General features: G+C 42.3%; 1 protein-coding gene across 1 annotated transcript in view; it reads left to right on the top strand.

Moving 5' to 3' along the window:
* Sfmbt2 (Scm like with four mbt domains 2) overlaps positions 1-15,570 on the top strand; it is a 172,180-nt gene that overhangs the window by 102,250 nt on the left and 54,360 nt on the right. The window contains exons 9-10 of the mRNA XM_052157580.1: positions 1,600-1,682; positions 7,634-7,757. Coding sequence (XP_052013540.1) covers positions 1,600-1,682; positions 7,634-7,757 — 207 coding nt within the window. The remainder of the gene's footprint in view (positions 1-1,599; positions 1,683-7,633; positions 7,758-15,570) is intronic.

The raw sequence follows: 15,570 nt of genomic DNA, 5'->3' as shown, positions 1-15,570 counted from the left end.
TACTTGGTGAGTTTCAGGCCACTGGGCACTCCTGGAAACTAAACAACAAAACTGTATATTGCATCAGGAAATGATAGTAAAGGTTGTTCTCTGCCCTACACACACACACACACACACACACACACACACACACACATACTTCTTCATGAATACAAACTCAACCAGGTGTGAAAGCATGATGCCATCTGTCCCTTTAGGATTTTCCAGGTATTTCTACCACATACTCTCATGAAGTTTTGATGTTTACTTTTGCACATGTGTGTGCATTTGTGTTTGTGTGTGTGTGTGTGTGTGTGTGTGTCTGTGTCTGTGTCTGTGTGTCTGTGTGGGTATTTACCACGTGTATGATAATGATGGGTAGCCAAAAGAGAGCCTCAGGTCCTCGGGAGCTGGAGTTAATGGTTGTAAGCTGCCTGGTGGAGGTGTTGGAACTGACTTCTGTCCTCTGGAAGAGCAGCCTCCTGGTCTCCAGCCCCTTGCATAAACTTTTTTATTCACAGACAGAATTAATTGAGGAAGTAGTGAGATTACAGGGAAGAGATTCTAGACAGAAGCCAAGGCTGACCTTAGTTACCTCAGCTTCAGATTGTTTCAAGCTCAAAGGACTTTGTGCTTTGAGAAAACACAAACAAAATACAGAAAACACGGCAGTCCGAGGAGTAGAGGCTTCTGTGACAAAGCCCCTCTACGTGAAGGAAGCAGTCCTGTTAAGTGGCTGTCTTTCGTACCTTCCTGCCGAGGATGCCGAACAGAGATTGGGAGACAAGGGTCTCCTCTTGTGTAAGCCTTTGGAGGTAGATAGAAGATTCTGGGAGGGGCTTGAGAATCAAGTGTGGTGAATTCAGTTGAATTGTTCAGATCTTAACTATGCGACACATGGGATGGGCATATATGTGTACTCATCCTGGCGAACATGAGAAGATGTTTGAGGAGATAGGAGCACCTCTGGACCCTAAATGAGAAAGGCCAAACTGGGAAGGAAAACCCCAGCGCATACAGACAGCATCTGTGCAGTCACACTGATGCACGGGCTTAAGGAAGAGGGCGTGGAGGGTCTACTTGTTTTGCTTTGATTAGGAAGGATGAGCAGGCAAAAATACAGCCTGATTACCAGAAAGGTTGTGCTGCTGGTGCCTTCATCTAGTGCCTTCTCTTTGTGGGTTCAAGGTCACGTAAATTAAGTCTGTAAGAGATTTCTGGAGCATGCACGTGAACACACACACACACACACACACACATACACACACACACACTGCACAAAGAATGCACTCTTGTCAGATTCTCAGCTGTTCTTCTCAGTAACCAGTATCCTCATTGTCAAGAGCTTCCCTAAGGCCCATGGTTGGTCCCAACTTCCTTCTGTGGTTTCAGGTCCTAGGTGATCACAATGGTAGCACACCTCCCAAACCTGTACTTAAATCCAGTTTCTTAAGCGTTTTCCCTTGATCATCAGTGATGCTCTCCTGCCTGCAAAGAGGTTCTAAATGTACATTTCTTATGTTTCTCAGGGAGACGCGCCCACCCACCCCAGCCAGGGTGATCATTTGTGTGGAATCTAGTTTAGCTAAGACCATGCTATCTGTGTCTCTTCCCTCACAGGTTACTCAGGCCAGGACTTTAACTGGGTGGATTATCACAAGCAGCGCGAGGCAGAAGAAGCCCCTCCTTTCTGCTTCAAAAACGTAAGGCTCTTCCCATCTGCTCCCGTTTAAGTGGTAGAGGCTACTCCCTGTAAGTTTTGTGACTTTTCTCCTATTTGGGGACCGAGCGTGGAGTGCCGCCTGGCCCAGGAAGACCGTGAACGCGCCACTGGCTTTGAGCAAGCTTCATTGCATACTGCGTGTGTTAGGATAGCACCAGGCTGCTCTGATAAACCGACTAGCAAATGCACGTTAGCTTGACCGCGTTCGAGCTTAGCACTTACCTTCGGAAGAGTCAAGGGTAAGAGATGCTCTGCCTTCGCTGTTTGCTCAAGTGTGTTCTCCTGGGCGGGGGTGTGGCTTACCTGATAGAATGCCTGCCTGGGGTGTGTGAAGCCCCGGTATCCGTTCCCAGACCTGCATAGACTAGGTGTGGTAGTGTATCCTGTAATCCCTTCACTGTGCACATAAAGGCAAAAAGACTAGAGGTACATAGGGGTTCCCTGCTTCACAGTGAATTCAAAGCTAGCCCAGGCTACAAGAAACCTTCATTTCAATAAACAAACAAACGTAGAAACAAACACTTTAGGAAGTGCTTTCGTAACTAGTAAGATGCCAGCTAAACAGCTTTGGCTGTGCCACCTTTGAACTTAAATTATTGCCACCACAGCTGTATTTTCGTGATATGAACGAGTGATGGATAAAGGAAGTTACTGAGGAGCAGGAGGTAAGAAGATAAAGTTTAGTAAAGTAGTTGCTAGACTGTTCTCTTAAGTCTCATCAGCCCTGGAGACTGTAGGGAGGGATATGAGACAGTACCTCTGTTTTGAAAAACAAAGCATCGGTATCCTAAGTGTCTTCCACATACCTGTAGTTAGGAAAATAAATCTCCTAGGCTAAGAAGAGATGACACACTCTTTGAACTGAGACCTGCAGCTCTGCACTCTATGTAGCATCGCTAACCAAAAGGCTTGCTTCTGATCTCATGTGCCCGGAGCTACTGAATGACTGTCCACCTCACAGGGATAGCAGAATTCAGAGAGCAACCCTTGGTTTCACAGAAGCACATTCGAGCATAAGTCAAAAGAAGGTGATGACAAATGAAAGCGTTTGAATTCTGGGGTCAGGCAAAGTCGCAGGTATAGAGGACCATGAGCAGTGGGGTTGGACATCAAGACTCTCTTGACTGTTAAGACTGCTTGCCTAATGACATTAACATTGTATACAATGATTTCTATGCCAAAGCGTCGAGCTGTTGTGGATGTGTTTCAAACCATGTGGTGTGATGGGGACAGGTATGGCTATGTCCCAGGTCCTCTTGAGGCTTATCAAATTCGGTGACGCATGCCTTTTTATTATGTTGCTGAACTCAGAATTATGTCACTGTCTCAGAATCTACTGACCTGTCTTTCCTGGAGGACTGAGGTCACAGAGGCCCATGAAGCCACAAAACCTGTTCCTGTTGGGAGTTCTGTCTCACAAGAGAAGCATTCCTTTTTTGACTCTTTATCTTTAGAAAGATAAAGTAACCAGTGCTGGGATTATTATACGATGCACACATGGCTTTTTTCATGGGGGCCGGGAATCTGAACTCTTATGCTAAAAGTGCAGATATTTTACCTACTGAGCCACCTCTCCAGCACCCAGAAATTTCCCTTTTATCCAGGAGTGTCTACATGGCATTTCATTCTGGATCAATTAACCGCAGACCAGTTGGCTTTGGATCATCCAGGATTCAGTCACCAAGATCAAATCTCGCTTTAATGAATTTGCTGGCATATTCATTAGGAGTGCTTTTGTTTCTGCCGCCCCCAACCCCATTTATTTAGTAGACAGGAGAGCCGTCTGCCTGCCGGCACACACGTCCCATCCTGCGACTCTGCTGAATGTGTTAGCTTGCTACAAGTGCTCTTTAATGGAATGCTTATTGTGAATTCATTTTTTAATCACGCATCTCATGTGTACCCGAGGAGAGCCATGTGCAGGATGCTTTTCCCCTGGGGATGCTTTAACAATCAGAGTTGGTTACAGGATGGATTGACAGAGCCAAATGCTCAGTAAAAGAAACCCAGAGGTAACAGTTTTGTTATTGATCCTTTATAAATCACCCTCGAGCAGCGAGAGGAAATGAAAAGAGGTTATGTGGTTGTCGCTTTTCCTTATTAAGTGAAATGAAATGCTTTTTGACTTCGAGTTTCTCCAGGAAGCCATCCAGCTCTGCTAGGCTTCATACATAATTGTGTGAATGAGATAGGGAGACTTTCAGGAAAAAAAAAAACATTAAAAAAAACAAAAACAAAAAAACCACTCTCTGAAAACATGTCTGCTTCCTATTTCCAGAGAAAAGTGAAAGGAATGGCCAAAACGACTTTTTAAAATGGGCAGAACATGATTTTTGCTCTGATTACATAAAGATACGATTGCCTTTTCAACTGCTTTTATAAAAAGACTCTTAAATCTAAATTACTCTGATTTCTCTCCCCCCAATAGTCACATAATGGTATATCTTTTATTTGTCTTAGGAATCTGTTTAGATGAGTTTATATATTTCAAAGTAGATATGGTTTTTTTATAGTACTCTAGCATATTTGATTGCAATTTATAGTAGCTGCTGCATGGGGAAAGTCACATTTATTGGAGAGTAATATTTGGTGAGAGGCTTGTTCATTGTATGGAGAAAACTCATTCAGAATTGATTCTCTGGAAATAGCTACTTAACTCCAAAATCAGGACCAAAACAACTCATGAGTATAGTGGAGCACACGCACACATGGAGGGGAGCACACGGTTGGAAAGAGGGACCATGGGTAGTGTTCCGATCTCCATACTCACAGTGTGACGACAACCCAAGCTGACAACAGGTGGGGCAACTGAAAGAGTTGTGTGAAACTCAGTCTTTCCGCCCTCACACCTCAGACTCTAGAGTCCAGGTAAATAGCACAAACACAGATACGGGAAAGTGAGATAATATTTCAGACAGTGGAGAACCATTTGGGCAAAGCCCAGAGTCCTGCTCATTGAATGCCTCCTTCAGGGTTGGTAGACTCTTGCTTGAATCAGCTATGTTGAAGAAGTCTCCCATTAGCCTGGGTGAGGAAAGAAGATAAGTATGGCATTTAAACTGCTTCTAAAGAGACAGAGTTTGTCAGTTGAATTCATTTAAGAAGATAGTTTGGTGAAACAGAAGACAAAAAACAAAAATCCCATATCCCTGTAGGGATACAGCACAACCCAGAGTTCCTGTGTCATCGATTTAGGACATACATATTTTGATCAGGAGTGTCCCAAGACATGCAGAAGCTGGAAAACCCATATTACTCCTGAGAAGGAAAAAAAGGAGAGCAAACCCATCATGATCCAGACGCTGGGATTGGCCGGCACCATTGCACGGCCGTTACTGTACTGATGGAATCTCTGGGATGGAGAGCGTGGCTCCCACTGTTTGGTTCCCTCACCAGCAACTTTAGCATCCTCAAGGGGCTCACTGGAAATACTGATCCTTTAGTCCTTTGGTGTTTATGATACACCCTGTAGGTCGAGAACAGCCAATGTGAAGGAAAGTATCCTTGCTATTCATGCAAAGATGGGAAATAAACGCTGTCAGCGGAAGAGAATCTGGAATCGAGAAGAATCTTTTGAGCTAAAGGAGTTGTTTACTAGAACCAGAACAGAAATGAGTGTTCCTGACCTTGAATGTAGAAATTGCAGGAGATTAAAGACGAAAACAAAACGAAACGAAACGAAACAACCGAACAAATAGACAAGTTTTGAAAATGATTCAGTGTTCCCCAACCGGCAAATGGGTTGATAAATTGTGGTGTATATATATTAGCTATTCAGCCATAAAATAAGGCAGGTCACGTGTGACTCCTGCTGGAATGATCCACAGATACCTTTTGCTAAGCATAGTGGTTTCATTTCTCTTGCTGTGATAAATATCTTGAGTAAGTACAACTTAGGTGGAAGATTCTATCTTAACAGCCTTCAGATGAAGGCAGGGAAGTCAAGGCTGGTCCTCAAAGCTGGTCGCTTTACAGCTTCAGTCTTGAACAAAAATCCAAGCTCCCCCGCTGTGTACTGTCACAGTTCAGGACCCAGCCCAGGAAATGTTGACATTTACATTCAGGATTGGACTTTAATCTCTCAACCAGAGATCAAGACAATCCCCACAACATGTTCTCTGGCCAACCTGATCTGAATAATTTCTCATTAGGACTCTGCCCAGATCATTCTAGGTTGTGGGAAGTTGACTATTTTTTTTAAATGCACAGCAAGAGTTTTTTGTTTGTTTGTTTTGTTTTGCTTTGTTTTTTTGTTGTTTCCCCCCTAAAGGTTTATTTATTCATTGTATGTCTGTAAGTACACCCTAACTGTCTTCAGACACACCAGAAGAGGGCATTAGATCTCATTACGGATGGCTGTGAGCCACTATGTGGTTGCTGGGAATTGAACTTAGGACCTCTGGAAGATCAGCCAGTGCTCTTAACCGCTGAGCCATCTCTCCAGTCTGCAAGTTGACTTTTAAAACTAGCCATTAACTAAGTGAGAGAAGACAGACTCCTAAAGCTTCATAGAGTGCAAATCTATCTATGTGATAATATAAAATAAGTAGATGGAATATAGAAGTGAAAGCCACATCAACGGCCCGTAGGAACTGAGCATCAAGGTCTGGGTATGCTGGGGCCAGTGCAAGGGTGCTGGGGGTGGACTGGGGCTGTTCTGCACCATATGGTTGTGGGCACATATGGTTGTGGGCACATATGGTTGTGGGCACATATGATTGTGGGCACATATGGTTGTGGGCATATATGGTTGTGGGCACATATGATTGTGGCCATATATGGTTGTGGGCACATATGATTGTGGCCATATATGGTTGTGGGCACATAAGGTTGTGAGCACTGGGTCAGCAGCTTTATCTTTATAGATCAACTAGATCAACCAGGGCTTCCTAAACAGTGGATTATATATATATATCTTGATGTGTGTGCATGCATGAATGTGTATGTTTAGAGTATGAGGGTGGAGTGTGCATGTTTCAAGTATTTGCACACGTGTGTGTGTGTGTGTGTGTGTGTGTGTGTGTGTGTAGGGTATGTGGGAGCAGGTGTACATGTTTCAAGTATGCATGTGTGTGAATGCATGTGCAGGCCTGAGGACAACCTCTGATGTCATTCTTCAGATGTCATCCACTATTTTTTTAAACACAAAGCCTCTGCTGACCTGCAGCTCCCCAAGTCAGTTAGACTGACTGGCTACCAAGCCCCAAGGACATGCCTGTCCCCTTCAGCAGTGCTGGGTTGCCGGTAAAGGCCATGACAACCTGCATTTTTTTTAAAATAAAAAAATGGATTAAGGGTGTAAACTCAGATCTTCTAGATTACGTGGCAAGTTTTTTACTGACTGAGGTATCTCTCTGTATCTCCCAGCTCCTACTGTATAAAAACATGCTAATTAGAAAAGTAAAGTGAAGAATATTTAGATGAATGCAGACTAAGGAATGTATCACCAACAGCCCCATGCTATAAGCTAAAGGGCATTCTTTACATGTCCTTTAAAAGAAAATGATACCAGATGGTTATTCCATCTGCCTCGTTTAACACCCTAGGTGTGGCTTTAGCAGGGGATATAGAAGAGTAGAGAAATGGTGCGTGTTAGAAATCCCGTAGAATGGAGGTTCACATGGTAGTAGAGAAAGGATGTGTCCATACCCTCATCTGCTTAGCAGAAGGTCTCAGGTGCCCGCTGTGTGTTAAGCGTGGAAATGACTATTGACCTGAGCAACCAAGAATGAGTGGCACTTTGCTCATGAGGAAAACAATCTGTAAACAAGTATGTTTGTCTCCAAAATAAGACACTCCCCGCCGGCCAGCTCCGTGTCCACCCTCCCTGCCGGCCAGCTCCGTGTCCACTCCCCCCGCTGGTAACTTTGTAGTCACCAATATCCTCTGCTGGGAACTACTGGCTCAGACTGGCTTCTCGTTCTCTTTCAGGCATTTTCTCGGGGCTTTGCCAAGAACATGAAGCTGGAAGCTGTGAACCCCAGGAATCCAGCAGAGGTGTGCGCGGCCACAGTGGTCAGCGTGAAAGGGCGCATGCTCTGGATCCATTTAGAAGGTATGCACAATCAGCTGCTGTTCAGGAGAACTTGGGGGTTCTCTTCAGAGGGTGGGATAGAGGAGAATTCAGCACTCTCATAAATGCCCCCTTGTTACCCTTCTATTTAAACAGATCTTAAATTATTCAGTGTTCTTAAATAAGTGAAACTAATCAAATACAAATTCATTCCAAGGCGCTCATCTTAACTAATAATTTCATGAAATGAGATGCTGGCGAGATAATTATGTTTGGAACACACTGGTCGTTTTACATCTATGATTATAAAAGCTAATGTTGCAATTAAATTAATATGAGTCACTAAAAATGGTATTTGAGGTCTTGGTCATTATGAGAACAAAATGATATATTTGCATGTTAATGTGGGCATACCCTTCACTTGGGTTTCTTCTGTAGATGCTTTTTTTCCCCTCAGAATACCAATGAAAGAATGGCTTCTCTCTCCAAATATATTTAGGCTTTTTTCTTTTCCTTCAATGAGGTTGAGACAGTTCTTTACAGATACAGTTTATTTTAGAATATACACAATATGCAGAGTAATGTATTTTGTGACTAAGACATTTTAGATTTAGGTAGAACATTATGTCTTCATGTGTTGCATTTTGATTTAGAAATTATTAAAATAGATTGTCTCTAAGTTCTTCCCATCTTTTCAAAGCATAATGATAGAATTCAGATGTTTGATGCATATGCAAAACAATAAGAATTGATGAGGCTAAAAAAATGTCTAGATTTCCAGGTATGTGTATAGTTTACATCTTACGACATGTGCCTGTCACTATTTATCTTAGTTACTTTTCTGTTACTGTGATAAAACACTGTGACCAAGAAAATATAAAAAGAAAGCATTAAATTGGGTGTGTGACTTCAGGGGTTAGAATCCATGAGAGTGGAGCTAAGTAACACAGCAGCAGGGACAGCAAAGACTTCATATCTTGATCTACCATGATCCTCCCATGAGGAAGCACTGGGAATAGTAACAGTCTTTTGAAACCTCAAAGCCTGCTTCCAGTGACACACTTCCTCCAACAAGGCCACACCTCCTAATCCATTCCAAATAGTTCCACCATCTGGAGACCATGAACTTATGAGGGGTGTGCTCCTTCAAACCAGTGCACTGTTGAAAACTTGGCAGTAATATCATGTGATCCTTATGTCCAGTGCAAACAAGTCTGAACATTACGTGGCAGGTTCTCAGGCTAATTCGTAGTCTCGTAAACATTGTCAAGTGGCTTGGAAGGTGTGAGACCTGATCTTCTTCCATGCCATCATGTTATTAATTTTCAGATAATAATAATGTAAACAGAGCTGTAAATCAGGTGTCAAAGTCCATCTGCAGTTAAGTAATTCTGAGAATGGTTTTGCCTTATGGATTCCTAGTGAGTGGTTTCTACTTCAAAACAAAGGTATAGGCAAAATGGTGACACCTTTGCTTTTACAAAGCGGACACCTTTGGTTTTGATGCTATTGTAGGCTCAGTTCTGTTGCTTTTGGAGTCACGAGGTCACTCCAGTGAATTTTTTTTTTTTGTACCTCACTTCTATCTATGTTTACTGAGCTACATTAATGAGACTGATGTTTCTATTTACATTAGCTGCAAAACAGAAATGGCGACTTCAGAAGCCTGTGCTGCTTCTTTCTTATTTAGCACATTGTGGTTGAGATTCCGTGCAGTCGTTGTTTATTTAGCAGTTTCTCTTTTCAGTATGCTTTGCAGCTGTTAATTACCTAACACAAACAGCAGTGTGAGTGTCCTGATTTTTATAGCTGGAGAGATGGCGAAGCTGTTAAGATCTGCCCAGGGTTCCTTCTCGGTGCTCTTGACATTTTCCGGTACTTAAATCACTAGACGCTGCAGCTTCCGCTTCCTGCAGGAGAGAGATGAGCAGCACTTGATGCATATTTAACATTTTGACCATACCTTTCCCCCTGATTTCCTCAAGATACAAATTTTGGGTTTTATAGGGAAAAAAAAAATCTACCTAAAACATCAAACAAACAAAAAACAAACCCAAAACCAAACCCCACCTCATGTCCAGTGTTATGTTTTATATTTATATTATTTTGTGTAATAATGAAAACTAAGAAACAAAAATTAGGGGGGGAAAGATATATATCTTCCAGACCTAATTTATATTTTAAAAAAGTGCTTTTAAGCTATTGGTTGAATATTTCCCAATGACTGTTGAGTATTCTATAGAGTTATTGTTCAAAATCATGCCCCTCTTTCATTACTTAAGAGGTATTTGCTGTGGAGATGTGAGGCTCTGAATTTGGATTTTGTGTGCCCACGAGAAAAACTGTTGCAAGGTGTCCTGTCAGTACCAGGAAGGCAACGATGGGCGGATCCCAAGGGCGCATTGGCCAATGAGTCCACATGCATTGCCCAGAAAATCCTGCCTCAAAAAGTAAGGTGGTTCGTGATTAAGTAAGACACCCAACTGTCTTATATGTTATAAGCACACATATGCTGTGTGCTTATATATGCGTGTGTACACATGCAGGCATGTGTGCACAAATGCACACAGCATATATTAAACTCCAGACCATCTCGATTTTTGCTTGAATTTTACTTATTTCATTTGGACATTGGGCTTAGAGATCCGTTAAAGGTTTTCACCTTCTAAAGTGACAACTCAGGGGCACCAGTTTCTCTTCATTTTATAGTTTTATCTGCAGATAGCATCTCTGTCCTCAGTCCTTAAGATGGAATGGTAGGGCTTCATTATGGTCACTTTGTGGCTATTAAATTACTTTATAAGATAACGATTATTCTGATTACAGGCCATTTATCTGACACTCTAAATTTACAAAAGACTTTATAACAATTTTATTAGTTATTTTAATGCATTAAATCAGTTTGAAGTCTTTTCAGTGCATGGCTGATTGACCACTTTTAGGTAATTAAAATGATCCTTTCTAGTTAATATTTGACTCCTTAGGAAGCCAGATCATTCTTTAAGTATCTTTTAGAAGGTCTTTTGTTAAGAAGAGTTCAATGAATAAAGTATATGAGATTAATGTAATATTTTTAGATCACACTAGGAAAAGATTCTAATTCTTCTAAACCACTGGCTGGAAGGGAGATGTATTATAATAGGCCTTAGCGTCTGGGCTTGGATGCTGCACTGTTTTCCTCATCTTGTTATTCCAGTGTAGATAATCCTGTGGAAAGCTGTGAACACTTTGCATAGACAGCACCACACTTCCAGTCTTGATGTGCTCAGCACAGCAGCTGGGAGCTACACCAGGAGCTCACTGGTCAGTCTGCTCAGCAACGACTGAACCCGAGTCCTGATCGCTTTCCTGTGCAGCAGATATGGCCTGCTGTTTCACTTGTTTTCCGGCCCCGTTGTCCTTAAGTGGGGTCATTGTGTTATAGTGCCTTCCTTGGGTTCTCTTGTGCTATCCACATCCCCAGCATCCTTTCTTTTGGATACTTGATGAGATACAAGTTTCCTGTCTTTTATCCAAAACACAGAGTGAAGACTATAGGGTTTTTGAATAGTTGCTTCGACATGAGATTCAAATCCAAGCCAGAAATCACATCACATGACTCTGTCTGTCTCTGTTTCTCTCTCACACACACACATGGAAGCATGCACACACACACACACACACACACACACACACACACACACTGGGGGTCTGAAACTAATGCATTATCTTTAATAGACTGCACAAAATAACCAAATTTCTTACCAGATTCTTTTCTTTATGATGAGTCACAATGGCACTCGGAAAGTTTTACATTTTGCATCATTTTGCACTGGAGGAACTTTGGTTAGGTATGGTCCACCTGTATATCCATATATAGAACTTTATTCACATATCAAGGGAGACACACTGGGGTTCATTCTGCATGTACAGTGCTAAATGCACTGGCTTCTTGAAACCTAAAGCACCATAGTTTTGTGTCCAGAGTTGCACCAAAGAGAGATTTTTTTTAGTTGGAAAAGGTATTGTGCCTTTGGGAAAAAAATGGTAAAATAAACATAATGTAACTTTTAGAAGTCCCTGGGCATGTGATATTAAATTTAGTCACATCACTATGCAAAATCACAAGCAAACATTCCCAGAACTTTCTTATCTTCAAAATGGAAACATTGTAGCTATTATACTGAACTCCACTGTATTTCACTCCAGTCCATGGCTGTTCTACTAACTGTCTCCATGAACATCCTAGAAAGCCCTATGTGGCTAGTTATACAGTTTATGTCTAAAAGTAGGTTTGTACAAGATTTACTACTACTACTACTAATGCTTTGATATGCTGTCCTTTTTGGACTGCATATGTGTAGTAGTGATCTTGGCCATTTCCTCTCCTGTGTTTGATTCTAGGTATCCAGTCCTTAGTAAGCACTTAAAGCAGATTGGTTGAGACTGGCCCCAGAATCTTATCTAGACCTAGAATTTCTAATTCTATAAAGATCAGGCCATTTGAATTAAAGTGCAAGAAGGTGAATCTGGCCTTGAAGGAATCTTTATACTACTACTACTACTACTACTACTACTACTACTACTACTATACTACTACTACTACTACTACTACTACTACTACTACCACCACCACTACTACTACTACTACTACCACCACCACCACCACCACCACCATCACCACCACCACCACCACCACCTCCTCCTCCTCTTCCTCCTCCTCCTCCTCTTCTTCTTTTCTTCTCTTCTCCTCCTCTTCCTCCTCCTTCTCCTTCCCCCATCCTCCTCCTCCTCCTTCTCCTCCCTCTCCTCCTCCACTACCACCACAACAACTTTTTTGTGTGCTCTTATTGGAATTGGACCTATATATCCTAGGCTGGTCTTGAACTTGTTATGTAGCCAGTGATAACCTAAAACTCTTGATCTTTCTATTTCTACTTCCAAATGTTGGGATTTCAAGCATGAGCCACCATACCTAGCCTCTTTACACATATTCCTGACATGTCAAGGTCCTTGTAAACCATAGCTATTCTGCTAATAATATGGGGGCCTTCAAAGGGAAAGAGACACGGGCTTGCTATGCCACCCCGGATATACTGGTTTATTAAGAAATGAACACTTGTGGGGTGCCAGGTGTAAATCTCACATCTTACTACGCTTACTAGCTGCTGCTTTGTTGTCTTTTCTGTACCTCATATTACTTGTCTTGAAAATAGGGATGGAATAGTCCCTGTCTCACGGGATTACTGTGGACTAAACCCATGGAAAAGAATCTAGCCTGTAGTAAGAGCTATGAATGTCTTCCCTTGTGGACTGTGGTTCCCTCTGTGTACACATACAGCCACACAGTACATAGGTACATACAGGCATGTTTTCATACTGAAGCGTACACACACAAACAAACACACATGCATGAAAATACACTGGAATAGGTATGCATGCAGTTATGCATGTGCATGCGTGTATACACACACACACACACACACACACACACACACACACACACACATTCAGTTATGTTGGTACCATTTTCTTTCAGACTGTATATTTCCTCTGACTTTAATCTTTTCTTCTTTCCAGTCACTGTTCTGTTCACTCTGTATCCTGAGGCGTTTGGCTCCAGGGCTGACAAAGAGATGCTCCAAAGGCTCCTTTGTTGCTTGATATCTCAGAGGGGACGAGCACTGCGGGTCACAGCCAGGGCTTCATCCATAACTTGGTTCTGGATGCTTTCCTCTCATCCCCAAGCCTGTCCACATTCACCATGCCCTTTGACTTTGACTGAGAACATTAACCACAGTGAAGCTGTTCCTGTAAACACCCCTTACCTTTATTCCCTTCCCAGCTTTTAAGGAAGATGAAAAAGGTTGCTCCAGTTCTATTACCAGAAGTAAATAAAAACACATCTACTTGTGTCGTGGTTGGCTTGAATGCTTTCCCTTGCATCCATCTTGCCTGTGGTGCCGTATAACATCACCACTCTCTAAGTAGCCTGTGCTTCCTCTCTCTTGTGGCTTGTTGGAAGTGATATAACCGTAGCTTTAGTACCCTGATAGAATTGTGTCCCTCTCTGAGGTGCCCGACCAAGCCATCCTGACGTCCTGATGAGCTTGAACAAGTCAGCGTCTCTGTTGAAGTAGCCAGTGTCATTGACTAGATTGAGCTGCTATGCAAAGTTTTAGCAATTGCACAGGCAGAGTCCTGGGATCTGAGATGCAAGGACAAAGGCTCCCAGAGATGGGAAATCATCTTTAAGGTTCCTACCTGAGTCCCACATCCTCAGATGCTTGTAAGTTGACTTCAGGACTAGGGAAGTTCTTTTAGCCATGGTTTCATTGTATTTTTTGGATGGTAACTTGATTGTTGTTAATTTGACCTTAATGGCAACCCAGTGTTTATACACAAAATCCTTTATTTCCTATTGACTGCTGTGCTGTTTTTCTAGGAGTTGTGGAGTCTGTGTTTGCAAAGAAGAGCATTTATAGAAGTAGAAAACACACAGGCTTTCTTGGGTTAGATTATGACTCTTGCTCTTAGATTCCCTCCTCCTATGCATTTTGCTTTTTTTTTGTGGGATACCACCATTGGTATTTCACAGTACAGCACACACGCACACCTCCCATACCCCTTGAAAACAGACCATCATGTGTGTTTTACTCATGGCTCGGCACCCCGTCTTTTCTTACCTCATGATACATGTTAGGGATCATTACAGTAAGTAATAGCTGTAGAATGTTCCATAACTTGATTATAACCCTACATTATTCAAATACTTTCACATGGAGGGAGTCTTCTGCTTCCTGGTGGGTTTTGAGATGAAACTTCTAGATTTGCATGAACAAGTCAATCAGTATTGATGGGTCTCTGCTTAGACAAAGGCAGAGCGTGAGTGTGTGGTCCTATCTACTAGGGTTTTTTTTTTTTAACTTTTGTAAGTATTTTTATTCTGCAAGAATTTTATACAGCATGTATATTATTATGTATTAAGTGATAGATATTACATTGACTCTGGTGAAGCCTATAATCCCAGCAGTCCTGGATCAAGCAAAGAAGAGTCCTGGACACCTGCATCATTTCATAGGCTGCTAGGACTCCAGTATTGGAAATAATGGCTTTTCCTTAAAATGGTATCTGGACTCTTGCCAGATGTATCTAGGTTTATGCTAATCACAGCAAAGGATAAGGCTGATATAAGGAAATATGAAATTGCTGTTCACCACTCAGAATCGAATTTACAAGATTGGCATCAGGAGAAACTTTCCTGGGTGATACCCACAGTGCCTACTTGCACAAGGGTTTTCATTTTCCCTTCCTTCCTGATCTCGCCCTGCCTTCCTCCCTTTCTCCCTCCCCTGTCCCTCCTCCTTGGTGCAGTATATGTATGTGTGAGATATGTATGTGTGAGATATGTATGTGTGGGATATGTATGTGTGGGATATGTATGTGTGGATATGTATGTGTGGGATATGTATGTATGGATATGTATGTGTAGATATGTATGTGTGGGATATGTATGTGTGAGATACGTTCAAACTCCAGCTTACTGTCATTTATCTTCTCACAGCCTGTGTGTCCTTGGGCAGCAGCCATTGAAAAACTTCAGGTGCCTTCCTCTGCTTGTTTCCACCGAATTTCCTTTAGTTTCCACCATTTTGACCAGGCTGGCTGGCCAGTAAGCTGTTAAGATCCACCTCTCTCTGCCCCCAGCCCCATGCACCTCTGAGTTAACGTTATGCCCAACTATGCTCAGCTTTTTATGTGAGTGCCAAGGAACCAAACTTAGGCTCTTATGTTTGCATGTTTGTGGGATACGCAGTCTGAGTTCCCAAGCCAGCTCTCCAGCCAGGCTTACCCGTGTTTCCATCCTATCTTATTT

The sequence above is a fragment of the Apodemus sylvaticus genome, chromosome 14, assembly GCF_947179515.1.
Source record: "Apodemus sylvaticus chromosome 14, mApoSyl1.1, whole genome shotgun sequence".
NCBI lineage: Eukaryota > Metazoa > Chordata > Mammalia > Rodentia > Muridae > Apodemus > Apodemus sylvaticus.
The sequence above is the reverse complement of the archived record's forward strand: the minus strand, read 5'-3'. Positions and strand labels throughout refer to the sequence as shown.